A 15,363-nucleotide genomic window follows, 5' to 3' on the forward strand; every position below is an offset into this window, starting at 1 on the left:
CGCAGCTCCATGGAGGAGGGGCGTCCAACATTACCGAGGAAATCAGCCCCTACTGAGGTACCCGCCCATTGCCGACGCAGCCTGCCATTGCTGAGGCAATCCAGTACAACAGAGAGACTCCGCTGCAGGGCGTAGCCTGTGGCAACAGGGCAGAGACCGCAGCAGAAGGGCAGAGCCTGCAGCAACAGGGCAAACCTCACACCAGCAGGACGGAGCCTCGGCAGGCAGATAGTGACACGACTACCTCCTAGCTGGGCAGGACAGCGAGGCGGACACTAACAAGGAAAGGCCTAACCCCCCCCAGACAGAGCATCTGAGAAAAAAGGGGTTTTTTATGAGTTATGTTGCAGCAGAATTAAACATGGCAGCCTAACAGCCCTGAATGAACAACAGAGCTCAGAGCTCACCAATTGAGCTCCTACAAAGTACAGACTGTCTCCTCAAGCAGCTCCCTGACTCCTCTATATCTAAAAGACTGACATTTGGCAGGCATCACTCTGGGACAAAGGTAGCAGAAAAAGAAACTGGTAGCATCCCTCGCTGTTCCGCAGCTGCTAGAGGTGCACCCCAGACAAGCAGGGCCTGGAGTGGACCTCAGAAGTTGTACAGCAAAGGGGCTAGACTGGTAGAAGGAAAACCAAGTAACAGAAATACTTCATTATCAACAATCTGGGTGTCCACTCAGAGACCCAATCGAAAAGTCAGCAACTACACAGACGACAGGTGGATAAATCTACAAAGATGGGAAGAAACCAGCACAAAAAGGAGGAAAACACCCGAAACCAGAACACCTCGCCGCCTAGAAAGGACCAAAACTCCTCACCAGCAAGGGAACAAAGCTGGATGGAGAATGACTGTGACGAAATGACAGAATTAGACTTCAGAAGGTGGATAATGAGAAACTTTTGTGAGCTAAAAGAACATGTTTTAAATCAATGCAAAGAAACTAAGAACCTTGAGAAAAGATTTGAGGAAATGATAGCAACAATGGACACCTTAGAGAGGAATATGAATGAATTAAAGAAGCTGAAAAACACAATATGGGAACTTCGTGAAGCATGCACAAGTTTCAACAGCCGAATTGACCAAGCAGAAGAAAGAATATCAGAAGTCGAAGATCAACTCAATGAAATAAAACAAGAAACCAAGATCAGAGAAAAACGCGCAAAAAGGAATGAACAAAGTCTCCAAGAAATGTGGGACTATGTGAAGAGACCTAACCTACGTTTAATAGGTGTACCAGAATGTGACAAAGAGAATGAATTCAAGCTGGAAAATACTCTACAGGACATTATCCAGGAAAATTTCCCCCACCTAGCAAGACAGGCCACACTCAATTGCAGGAAATACAGAGAACACCACAAGATATTCAGCAAGAAGAGCAACCCCAAGGCACATAATCGTCAGATTCAACAATGTTGAAATAAAGGAGAAAATACTAAGGGCAGCCAGGGAGAAAGGTCGGGTCACCCACACAGGGAAGCCCATCAGACTCACAGCAGATCTCTCGGCAGAAACACTACAAGCCAGAAGAGAGTGGGGGCCAATATTCAACATCCTTAAAGAAAAGAACTTTCAACGCAGAATTTCATATCCAGCCAAACTGAGCTTAAGGAGTAAAGAAAAAATAAAATCTTTTGCGAACAAGCCAGTACTCAGAGATTTTGTCACCACCAGGCCTGCTTTACAAAAGCTCCTGAAAGAGGCACTACACATAGAAGGGAACAACCAGTACCAGCCATTCCAAAATCACACTAAATGCTAAAGAGCATCAACATAATGAAGAATCTACAACAACTAACGAACAAAACAGCCAGATAGCATCAAAGTGACACTATTACATTCACACATAACAATATAAACCCTAAATGTAAATGGACTACATGCACCAATCAAAAGACACAGACTGGCAAATTGGACAAAAATCCAAAACCCATCAGTGTGCTGTATCCAGGAAACCCATCTCGCATGCAAGGATACACAAAGGCTCAAAATAAAGGGATGGAGGAAGATTTACCAAGAAAATGCAGAGCAAAAGAAAGGAGTTGCAATTCTCATCTCTGATAAAATAGACTTTAAAGCAACAAAGATCAAAAGAGACAAAGAAGGCCATTACAGAATGGTAAAAGGATCGATACAACAAGAAGAGCTAACGGTCCTGAAAATATATGGACCCAATGCAGGAGCATCCAGATACATAAGGCAAGTTCTTAATGACTTACAAAGAGACTTAGACTCCCACACAATAATAGTGGGAGACTTTAACACTCCACTGTCAATATTAGACAGATCAACCAGACAGAAAATCAACAGTGATATCCAGGGCTTGAACTCAGACCTGGAGCAAGCAAACCTGATAGACATTTACAGAACTCTGCACCCCAAATTCACAGAATATACATTCTTCTCAGCACCACATCACACCTACTCTAAAATTGACCACATAATTGGAAGTAAAGCACTGCTCAACAAACGCAAAACAACTGAAATCATAACAAACAGCCTCTCAGACCATAGTGCAATCAAGTTAGAACTCAGAATTCAGAAACCAACCCAGAACCGCACAGCTTCATGGAAACTGAACAACTGGCTCCTGAATGTTGACTGGATAAACAACAAAATGAAGGCAGAAATAAAGAAGTTCTTCGAAACCAATGAGAACGAAGACACAACATGCCAGAATCTCTGGGACACATTTAAAGCAGTCTCTAGAGGAAAGTATATAGCAATAAGTGCCCATATGAGGAGAATGGAGAGATCCAAAATTGACACCCTATCGTCAAAATTGAAAGAGCTAGAGGAGCAAGATCAAAAAAACTCAAAACCCAGCAGAAGACAAGAAATAACTAAGATCAGAGCTGAACTGAAGGAGATTGAGACACGAAAAACCCTCCAAAATATCAATAAATCCAAGAACTGGTTTTTTGAAAAGATCAACAAAATAGACAGACCACTAGCCAGACTGATTGAAAATAAAAGAGAGAACAACCAAATAGATGCAATAAAAAATGATAAAGGGGAAATCACCACAGATTCCACAGAAATTCAAACCATCATCAGAGAATATTACAAACAACTCTATGCACATAAACTAGTAAACCTGGAAGAAATGGATAAATTCCTGGACTCCTGTGTCCTCCCAAGCCTAAACCAGGAGGAAGCTGAAACTATGAATAGACCAATAACAAGGTCAGAAGTAGAGGCAGCAATTAAGAGCCTACCACACAAAAAAAAGCCCAGGTCCAGACGGGTTCACAGCCAAATTCTACCAGACACACAAAGAGGAGCTGGTACCATTTCTTCTGAAACTATTCCAAATAATCCAAAAAGAAGGAATCCTTCCCAAATCATTCTATGAAACCAATATCATCCTGATACCAAAACCCGGCAGAGACCCAACAAGAAAAGAAAACTTCAGGCCAATATCCATGATGAACATACATGCAAAAATCTTCAATAAAATATTGGCAAGCCAATTGCAACAGCAAATCAAAAAACTTATCCATCATGATCAAGTAGGATTCATCCCGGGGATGCAAGGCTGGTTTAACATACGCAAGTCTATCAACGTAATTTGCCACATCAACAGAACCCAAAACAAAAACCACATGATTATCTCAATTGACGCAGAGAAGGCATTTGACAAAATTCAACAGCCCTTTATGTTAAAAGCCCTCAATAAACTCGGTATCGATGGAACGTATCTCAAAGTAATAAAAGCTATTTATGACAAACCAACAGCCAATATCATACTGAATGGGCAAAAACTGGAAGCATTCCCTTTGAAATCCGGCACTAGACAAGGATGCCCTCTGTCACCACTCCTATTCAATATAGTACTGGAAGTTCTAGCCACAGCAATCAGGCAAGAAAAAGAAATAAAGGGTATTCAAATAGGAAAGGTGGAAGCCAAATTGTCTCTATTTGCAGACGACATGATAGTATACCTAGAAGTCCCCATTGCCTCAGCCCAAAAACTCCTGAAACTGAGAAGCAACTTCAGCAAAGTCTCAGGATATAAAATCAATGTGCAAAAATCACAAGCCTTCCTCTACACCAATAACAGACTTAAAGAGAGCCAAATCAAGAACGAACTGCCATTCACAATTGCTACAAATAGAATAAAATACCTAGGAATACAACTCACAAGGAACGTAAAGGACCTCTTCAAGAAAAACTACAAACCACTGCTCAGCGAAATCAGAGAGGACACAAACAGATGGAGAAACATTCCATGTTCATGGTTAGGAAGAATTAATATCGTAAAAATGGCTATACTGCCCAAAGTAATTTACAGAATCAATGCTATACCCATCAAGCTACCATTGACTTTCTTCACAGAACTGGAAAAAACCACCATGAACTTCATATGGAACCAAACGTGAGCCCGCATAGCCAAGCCAATTCTAAGCAAAAAGAACACAGCGGGGGGCATCACACTACCGGATTTCAAACTATACTACAAGGCTACAGTAATCAAAACAGCATGGTACTGGTACCAAAACAGAGATATAGACCAATGGAACAGAACAGAGGCATCAGAGGCAACACAACATAGCTACAACCATACAATCTTCGATAAACCTGACAAAAACAAGCAATGGGGAAAGGATTCCCTGTTCAACAAATGGTGCTGGGAAAAGTGGCTAGCCACGTGCAGAACAGAAACTGGACCCCTTCCTGACACCTTACACCAAAATTAACTCCAGATGGATTAAAGACTTAAACATAAGACCTGGCACCATAAAAACCCTAGAAGGAAATCTAGGCAAAACTATCCAGGACATAGGAGTAGGCAAGGACTTCATGAACAAAACACCAAAAGCATTGGCAACAAAAGCCAAAATAGACAAATGGGACCTAATTAAACTTCACAGCTTCTGCACAGCAAAAGAAACAGTCTCTAGTGTGAATCGGCAACCAACAGAATGGGAAAAAAATTTTGCAGTTTACCCATCTGACAAAGGGCTGATATCCAGAATTTACAAAAACTCAAACAGATTTATAGGAAAAAAACAAACAAGCCCATTCAAAAGTGGGCAAAGGATATGAACAGACACTTTACGAAAGAAGACATATATGAGGCCAACAATCATATGAAAAAATGCTCATCGTCACTGGTCATCAGAGAGATGCCAATCAAAACCACATTGAGATACCATCTCACGCCAGTTAGAATGGCGATTATTAAAAAATCTGGAGACAACAGATGCTGGAGAGGATGTGGAGAAAAAGGAACACTTTTACACTGTTGGTGGGAGTGTAAATTAGTCCAACCATTGTGGAAGACGGTGTGGCAATTCCTCAAGGCCTTAGAAATAGAAATTTCATTTGACCCAGCAATCCCATTACTGGGTATATATCCAAAGGACTATAAATTGTTCTACTATAAGGACACATGCACACGAATGTTCATTGCAGCACTGTTTACAATAGCAAAGACCTGGAATCAACCCAAATGCCCATCGATGATAGACTGGATTGGGAAAATGTGGCACATATACACCATGGAATATTATGCAGCAATCAGAAATGATGAGTTTGTGTCGTTTGTAGGGACATGGATGAATCTGGAGAACATCATTCTCAGCAAACTGACACAAGAACAGAAAATGAAACACCACATATTCTCACTCATAGGCGGGTGATGAAAAATGAGAACACATGGACACAGAGAGGGGAGTACTAAACACTGGGGTCTATTGGGGGAAAAGGGGAGGGCTAGTGGGAGGGGGAGGTGGGGAGGGATAGCCTGGGGAGAAATGCCAAATGTGGGTGAAGGGGAGAAAGCAAACATAACACACTGCCATGTGTGTACCTATGCAACTGTATTGCATGCTCTGCACATGTACCCCAAAACTTAAAATGCAATAACAAATAAAAATTAAGAAAAGAAATTTACTGTATTATTCCCTCTGCTTTTATGTAGGTTTGGCGTAATATTTTAAAGTACTATTTTATGATCAGTGGGATTATTTTTCCAGTGTTTAAGAGACCAGAGCCCACTTCCCACTAAGGAAATTCCTCAGGTGCAGTTCTAGGCTGAGATGTAAGGGACATGTTCTTGTTCCGCAGTCTCAGCACTGAATTTGCCATAGACCATCTGGTTACTACAACACTACTATAGACATTGATTTGAATCTTGTTATTTAAGATTTTATAGCAATTTGGAGTGAGTATGGGTTAAACTTTATTTTTTCGTTTTAATATTGTTGGTGGTATAATGATTATCAGTATCTCATATATACATTATATATATATATACATATATAGTACAGATTTACAGGTTTGTACTATATGTGAGCCACATATATAATTTTAAATTCTCTAGAAGCCATCTTTTTTTTTCCTTTCCCTATGTATCTTAATCACACCTTCTTCCTCCTCTTCCAGTGACTGGTAATTGTGCAGGCTGCCATCCTGGGTCTTCCTTAGCTACTCTCTTGGATTGTATCCACTGTTCATTGGATTCTATGTCTTTCTCTGTCTTATAAATTCCTTAGAAAAAATGTATAGGAAGAAAACTTGGAGCCCTTCCATGTCCAAAAATGTCTTTATTTTGCATTCACATTTAATTGAGGTTTTCTGGGGATAACAGGATAGAAAGAAGGCTAGAATATACTAGAGGAGAAGGGTTTGGGAAATAGTTTATTAATAATAGGAGACAGATTATGCCTGATTTAGCCCCAGAAACACTTTGGATTCAGAGTCAGTAAGAGCAAAAGAGTGAGAAGTCCAGCTCCAAACAGGGAGAGTGGCAAATAAAAAGGACAGAACAGAATGGAAAAAGAAAGAAAGCCACAGCCTAGAATGTATTAATTTTCAAACCAAACTTTGAAAGCTTTGTTTCCCTGCCATCAGGCATAAAAAGATGCCACTACAAATTTAGATAACAATGGAAATGAATTAAATGTTGGTATATTGGCTTTTGGTAGTTGCTGGTCCCCTAGGGCCTAATGCTGGCCTCTGGGAACCAAAAGACTGATAATTGGCTTTGCAACTGCACATTTATGTATTTTTTTAATTCAATAATTTTACGTATTTATTTATTTTATAGAGATGGGGTCTTGCTTTGTTGCCCAGGCTGGTCTCAAACTCCTGGGCTTAAGCTACTCTCCTGCCTTGGCCTCCCAAGGTACAGGGATTACAGGCTTGAGTCAACGCACTTGGCCAAACAGCCACACGTTTAAAGCAAAACCTCTGGACCTTCCTTTGCCCTATCCCAGTTATAGTTTTCACTCAAAAGAGACTTGATGGTAAAACAGTTATATTTTTATAAAAGTAGAAGAAATTCCAGCTAGCAACATAATCCTCTTTCGTAAATGTAATTATAAACCAGGGATCATCACACATCTGAGGGTAGCCAGCAACATGAGAGACAAAATTCAAGCTAAGTGCCAATATCAACCTGGAGGACAATTTATTAAAGATACTAGACCTCTTTTATAAAATTAAAATTACTACATAGCAGAAAGGAGCCAGGACAAGAATGAATAAACAGATTATAAATATTATTGCTGAAATAAAAAGTTGAATAGGAGGACTAAAGTCAAAAAAGAAATATTCCCAAATACAAACAAAGATAGAAGACATAGAGAACCAATTCAGACTATTAGGAATCCAGAAAGAAGAAAATGGAGAAGGAAAAGCTATCATGTGGAAGAGAATTTTCCAGGGATGAATGAAAGGCACAGACCCATTGAACACCCAGCAACAGTGACTGACATACTCACTAAGATACTTCATAATGATACTGTATCATATCAAGGAAAGGAAGAAAGAATGTCAGTGTTTTTAGAAAGCCAAAGAACCATATTTTCAGTACAGTTTTTGGCACATGAGGAGATACACACACACACAGCTATCATTTGTTTAGCTTTGTGATGGCAGTATTTGAAGTTTAGGTTGAAAATTTGGTGTATTCTGGACTATGACTTTCTCCCCTTTGCATCCTGATTATCTTCAGGATATTTGTTAAAATCACTGTTAGGGATTTTCTCATCCTGTCTTGTCCTATATACCGTAACTCTTTAATAAATCTCATACTCTCAAAAGGTCAGAGCATTTGAAATAAAATATCTTAACAGTATTAAATATTGGTATATTTCATCCATACTATCAGGAATAAATTTAATAGTAGGAAAGGAAATAGGTACATTATATGTGTGTCTGTCTATGTTTATGTTTTTATTTACATATGTGTACTGAATATATATTTGTTGTTTGTGCTTAGAGATCACATACTATGTTTCAGCAGCTTTAAGATTTCATTAACTATAAGAAATGGCATTATTTTATGAAACATTAAAGAAAACTGTTGCAAATTAACTCATAAATGATAAAGTACATCTGGATTTCAGAGATGTTAAACGCCAGAAAAAATCTTAGAATCCATTCAGTATGCTTAGCAATATATGATCCTATGCAGTTGGCTCCACTGTTTTCTTGAATGGAGACTTCAGTTTTCTAAATCATTTTCTACATATTAAGATTAAAAATTAGTTCTGTTAAAAATATGTATCTTCTATTTGGAGATGGCAGTTCAGGTAACTATTAGAAAATATTTAAATATATCTGAATTTTTAAAATCTGTAGGTATATATGTCAAGGTGTTCACTTTGTTCATCTCTACATGAATGAGATTATGAATATTAAATGTTTTATTTTGCTTGTCTTTATTTTGTGACTTTTCTGTAATAAGCATTGTAATTCCTGTTCTTAAAATAATAAGTTTATTTAAGGAAAGGAGGTAGAAAGCAAAAATCTGCAGAATTCAGGTCTGAGATAATACCATTTCAAAGCACTGTGATACAAATTACTTATATATGTCCTATACTGTGTGTGTTTGTGTGTTAACTACTTTGGGGATTGTTTTGCATACATGTGATGGAAATGATTGTATATAAGGATTTAATTAAATCTGTTTATACCAAGAATTATAATTAAGAGAACATGGTTTTATTGGCTATTTAAGCATCCAGATATGATGAGGGAGATCAGGGAAAGGAAGACTTTGGTACATAAAACTTTTTTTTTCTTCCCTCCTTGACCAGGATTATAACCAAAACAGATGTATGAGAGGTGACAGAAGAGGCCATTGGCCTTACTAAGAATGCCTTGCTTTCTGCATCTCTGTTTCAGAAGACCAAGAGAGTGACTTACCAGACTGAATATTTCTAGGGACAATACAAGTAACTGGGCATGAATTTCCATTTCTATTCAGATGGGACTGGAAACAACCATTCCATTTTATGAATCTTACTGAACAATGTGGATTTACTGGACTTATTCCAGACATGATGCCCTTTGGTTGTCATTATCTTGCAAATGTATAAGAGGAAAATGTGCTAATGTGTCAGTGACTCTAAAACTGGCACGCGGCATTTATTAATCCTGAAGAAAAGTGTATGTACTATTTTTCAGTATAATTATAATGAACATCTTAGAACTATTTCTTGAAAACCGTTTTATTACTTTTGTTTGAATTTATTTAACAAAGATGTTTTGTCTTTTGTGTAAGGAAGGTTCTAGAGGCTAGATATCTCATTGTAAATATGTGAGAAAACTCAATGCAGAATTCAGGCTAAAATTTTTAAAAGCACAGGTATTTGGGAATGGAAATGTTAAGATACCTAGAAAACCATTAAATTGATGAGGGAACTTGTGACAATGGTGGCATTTCAAATTTCAAAAGACTTATCCTGTATATACATATAATATTCAGCAGCAGCAAGTTTTATAACTATGTTTGACTTTATTAATACTAGAATATGTAGTCTCAGCCTTAGTTCTACATTTACATTATTTTGTAATTGTTTATTACTATTTTTAAGGGGTTAAAGAACATACATTCTCACATTAATGTACTTTCTGGTAGAAAGTCACTGCAAAAACATTTGAATGGTATATTAACTGAAGATAATGTATGTCATATATATGTCTTTGTGAAGTTCAAGACTATTGATCTGTGAAGTTATTTTGTAAGGACATACATTTGGTAAGTTTGTGTCCCAGGAAATGTATGTGTTTTTAAACCCTTTCTAAACATGCAGGACGTTAATAAACAAGGTTGTTTCTTCCCTACTGAATAGATAAGTGTTTTTCTTTTTTAATATTGAAAGCTTCATATAAGTTATCTTTTTAAAAAACATTTGTGGTGTCAACCTATCTTAATAATTGGAAATCATTTAAACTGTTGTTACAGAAAGAAACAGACAAAATGGCAATTAGACAATTAGTCATGGAGAAGATTGGCTCCCATAGTACTACACATTGAGTATCCCTTATTGTAAATACTTGGGACTTAAAGTGTTTTGGATTTTGGTTTTGTTTTTTGGTTGTTGTTGTTGTTGTTTTTAATATTTGCATTATATTTACCAGTTGAGCATCCCTAATCCAAATATCTTTCATTAGAAATTGGAAATGCTTCAGTGAGCATTTCCTTTATGTGTCATGTCTGCACTCAAATGTTTTGAATTTTGGAAGATTTCTGGTTTCTGATTTTTAGATTAGGGATACTCACCTGTACAGATAATATCTGGACATTAGATTATGTGAAAATGATTGATAGATAAGAAAGGTTAAAGAGAAATGACTTAGAAACTAGACTTGAAAGTATAATTAATATGTGGAACTAGTTTGCTTTTATAATTCATTGTATCAAAAAGGAGTCATGTTTCAAATCCAAGACATTGAAACTATCTAGAAGCAAAAAAACTGTTTTTAAACTGTCTTAATTTTTATTAGAAGTGTGTTTAAAAACATGTCAATTTTTTTTCCCCTAAGCGACAGTGGTCTCACTACATCGCCCATGCCAGTCTTGAACTCCTGGGTTCAAACGATCTTCCTGCCTTGGCCTCCTGTATAACTGGGATTATAGGCATGCACCAACGCGTCAATTTTTATTCCTTAATATGGTAGATTCTATGGATATTATCTAGCACCAAGCCCATATCTGTAAATTTTTGTTCACTTTATAATATTGGAAAGAAATAGTGTTATAGTAAAATAAGGTTTTAAGTATGAATGTCCATTTTTGCAGAGTTTTTCCACCCTGTAAAAATTAACTTTGTGGTTCCCAGTAATTACAGTAAAAAGTTTTTCTACATTTTCACAGCTGGATTTATCTAAGGATATTTATCAGCATATTAAGGTAAACTTTTCTGTATTTGAGCAAATACTGAGGTTCATACTGTACCAAATATTAATAATAAATCACTTGTGTTTAATATGTAAAAGGTAAGAACAATTAAAATTTTCTTCTAAGATTTAATACTAGACTTTTACTATAAAAGAATGTAACTGGAAAAAAATTGCTACAGCCATTTATCCTGTTATGTGTTATATAATCTGAAATTTGTCACTAAGTTACAATCAGGATTTTTTTTCTGGTTTCTTCTTCCAAAGGAAAATAATAGTCTACTTGTATTTTGAAGTGACTGAAATAAAACCCTTTCCAAGCCTTTTTGCACATTATGCTCATCAGTTTTAATGTGTACATTTGGCCAGGCCTGTGGTAAAAATAGGCTTAATTTACTTAACATTTTATAGAGCTTTTGGTATAAGATTCTTTATAGAAACTAAAATTTATGTTGCATATATAATATTCAGATTATTTTAAGTGAAATTGGTTTCTATTGTTAAATATTAGTGCTAAAAAGATAAAATTCCATCTTCTAAATTGTCTGTACTTTGACTCTGTGACTTTATTATTTTATAGTCATGAAAATGATGGGGTTAATTCCATTGTATTTTTAGTATCGAGTTTTTTAATTATTCTTTGGCTTCTGGGGTACATGTGCAGAACGTGCAGGTTTGTTAGATAGGTATACACATGCCATGGTGGTTTGCTGCATCCATCACCTCATTATCTACATTATGTATATTTCCCAATGCTATCCCTCCCATACCCCTCACCCCCTGCTATTCCTCCTCCAGCCCCCCACGTGTGACAGGTCCTGGTGTGTGATGTTCTCCTCCCTGTATTCATGTGTTCTCATTGTTCAACACCCACTTAGGAGTGAGAACATGTGGTGTTTGGTTTTTTATTCTTGTGTAAGTTTGCTGAGAATGATGGTTTCCAGCTTCATCCATGTTCCTGCAAAGGACATCCTTTTGTATGGCTACATAGTATTCTGTGCTGTATATGTGCCACATTTTCTTTATCCAGTCTATCATTGATGGGCATTTGGGTTGGTTCCAAGTCTTTGCTATTGTGAACAGTGCCACAATAAACATACATATGCATGTGGCTTTATAATAGAATGATTTATAATCCTTTGTGTATATACCCTATAATGGGATTGACTGGGTCAAATGGTATTTCTAGATCTAGATCCTTGAGGAATCGCCACACTGTCTTCCACAATGGTTGAACTAATTTACATTCCCACCAACAGTGTGAAAGCATTCCTATTTCACCACATTCTCTCCAGCATTTGTTGTCTCCTAAATTTTTTAATGATCACCATTTTAACTGTCATTAGATGGTACCTCATTGTGGTTTTGATTTGCATTTCTGTAGTGACCACTGATGATGAGCTTTTTTTCATGTTTGTTGGCTGCATAAATGTTTTCTATCCTTCACCCACTTTTTGATGGGATTGTTTTTCTTCTTGTAAATTTGTTTAAGTTCTTTGTAGATTCTGGATATTAGCCCTTTGTCAGATGGGTAGATTGCAAAAATTTTTTTCCCATTCTGTTGGTTGCTGGTTCACTCTAATGATAGTTTCTCTTGCTGTGCAGAAGCTCTTTAATTTAATTAGATCCTATTTGTCTATTTTAGCTTTTGTTGTCATTGCTTTTGGTGTTTAGTCATGAAGTCCTTGCCCATGCCTGTGTCCTGAATGGTATTGCCTAGGTTTTCTTATAGAATGTTTATGGTGTTAGGTCTTATGTTTATTCTTTAACCCATCTTGAGTTAATTTTTGTTTAAGTTGTAAGGAAGGGATCCAGTTTGAGCTTTCTGCATATATCTACCAAGTTTTTCCAAAACAATTTATTAAATATGGAATCCTTTCCCCATTGCCTGTGTTTGTCAAAGATCACATGGTTGTAGATGTGTGGCGTTACTTCTGAGGCTTCTGTTCTGTTCCATTGTTCTATATCTTTGTTTTGGTACCAGTATCATGCTGTTTTGATTACTGTCACCTTGTAGTGTAGTTTGAAGTCAGGTAGTGTGATGCCTCCAGCTTTGTTCTTTTTGCTTAGGATTGTCTTGACTATGCGGGCTCTTTTTTTGTTCCCAATGAAATTTAAGGTGGTTTTTTCCAATTCTCTGAAGAAAGTCAATGGTAGCTTGATGGGAATAGCATTGAATCTATAAATTACTTTGGGCAGTATGGCCATTTTCACAATACTGATTCTTCCTAACCATAAGCATGGAATGTTTTTCCATTTGTTTTTACCCTCTGTTATTTTCCTTGAGGAGTGATTTATAGTTCTCCTTGAAGAGATCCTTCACATCCCTTTTAGTAAAAAAATTTGAATGTTCAATTTTTATACTGTGAAATTGGTGAAAAATATTAAAAGCAGCCATATAAAACCTCTGGAAACAGTCCTAAGGGCATATGGCAATGAAGAAACATCTATTCAAGAACATCTACAAAAATTCAGTAAGGAAGATAAAAATCTGTGGTAGTTTGAACCAAAACTGATTACTCACTTCCAAGCTCAGCAAGCAGACTAATGCAGCCAAAAATGCTGGGTTCCTTATCCCACCGTCTCCCAGCCAGAAGGTTTTTTTTTTTCCCAAAAAAGAGCAAGACTTTAGTGATTCTTGTCCTGTCTTCAACTGCCTTTTGCTAGCACTAAGTCCTGGGTCAGTGTGGCCAAGAGATAAGAGCTGTCTTCTTCCCACCAGCCTACAAAACCTTGAATATATGTGCTGAGATTACTGGGGCATTGATAGCCCTCTGGCTCATGAAGCAGGGTTCTACCCCAGGAAAAGCAAGTCAAGAGGATCTCAGGCTACTGCCCCATTCCATTGCACTCAACTTCTAAAGCTAGAGTGTCAACTCAAGCTTGCCATTGTTCCCACCTCTAGCTCCAGGTCCCTGGCTCAGAGATTTTTGCCTGCAAAGGAGGTAGGATGAAAACAAAACAAGTATCTCCTAATCTCTTTCCAAAGGAAATGTCTTTTACAAAAGAAAATGGGAAGTTTAAAAAGAGTTCTTTCAAAAATAGTAGAAATTACGCTGTTGATGGCTGTGGTGATACCTGGGTTCTTCTTAGTTTAAAAGAATTTTAAAAATAGACACACAGCAAAAGAAGTGCAACATAGAGTAATTTATCATAAAGGAGAAAGAATATTTTGAAAGTTAAGTGCAGAATGGACAGTACACCCTGAGAGAGAGAGAGGATTCAGGGAAGGCTGCTCTTAAGGGTGAGACAGTAAAGACTGAAACTAGGGCATTGGTGTAAACAGTAGAGCAATAAGCCAGCAATTAGTTGAGCTGAACAACAGGGCAGATGGTCAGAAGAAAAAGTGGAAGAGAGCCCTACGAGTACCATTATTATCCCCAGGATCTCTGGGCATACCCAAAAGCTGTGCCTTCCTGAGGAAGAACTTGAGGAACAACACTGTTGGCTACAGGGAAGGATAGATTACACTAAAATAATCCAGCCAGTCACTAAACTTAAGCAAATAATAATAACCAAACCAGAGGGAGGTGAACTAGTAGAGTAGCTACAGCATGTTATTTAAAATGTCCAGTTTCCAACAAAAATGTATGAGGCATGCAAAGAAACGAAGAGTGACTCATACACTGGAAATAAGGTAGGAAGGAAAAACTGCCTGAAGAGTGATCAGATGTCATATTTAACAAAAAATTATATATTCATATATAGTACCCATTATAAATATATTCACAGAACTAAACAAAAGCTTGATTAAAGAACTAAACATTATAACAATGTCACATCAAATAAAGAATATCTCCTAAGCAAACTAACAGAAACAGAAAACCAAATACCACATGTTCTCACTTACAAGAAGATGTTAAACATTGAGCACACATGGATATAAACATGGGAACGATAGACACTGTGGACTACTGGGGTGGGAAGTGGGCAGTGGGTTGAAAAACTACCCATTGGGTACTGTGCTTACTACCTTGGTTGCAACATACCCATGTAACAAACCCACACGTGTGTACCCCTTATATCTAAAATGAAAGTTGAAATTAAACGTGTGTGTATATATAATTACTATATATAAATAGAAAGTTTTTTAAAGAACCACGTGCTAATTTTGGAGTTGGAGAGTGCAATAACTGAAATTACTTGTAGGTTTGAACTGGCAGAAGAGAGAATTGGTGGATCTGAAGACAAATTGTTAGAAATTATGTAAAAACTGAACAGAGA

The 15,363-nt window shown here is 37.2% G+C and overlaps 1 protein-coding gene across 1 annotated transcript in view; it reads left to right on the top strand.

Annotated features, from left to right (window-relative positions):
- Nucleotides 1-15,363, top strand: part of LOC100407488 (structural maintenance of chromosomes flexible hinge domain-containing protein 1-like) — a gene marked incomplete at its 5' end in the record, with an annotated part of 94,304 nt that overhangs the window by 54,401 nt on the left and 24,540 nt on the right. The window contains 2 exon segments of the mRNA XM_078346876.1: nt 3,178-3,196; nt 14,045-14,084. Coding sequence (XP_078203002.1) covers nt 3,178-3,196; nt 14,045-14,084 — 59 coding nt within the window.

Source organism: Callithrix jacchus, chromosome 13, assembly GCF_049354715.1.
Source record: "Callithrix jacchus isolate 240 chromosome 13, calJac240_pri, whole genome shotgun sequence".
Taxonomy (NCBI): Eukaryota; Metazoa; Chordata; class Mammalia; order Primates; family Cebidae; genus Callithrix; species Callithrix jacchus.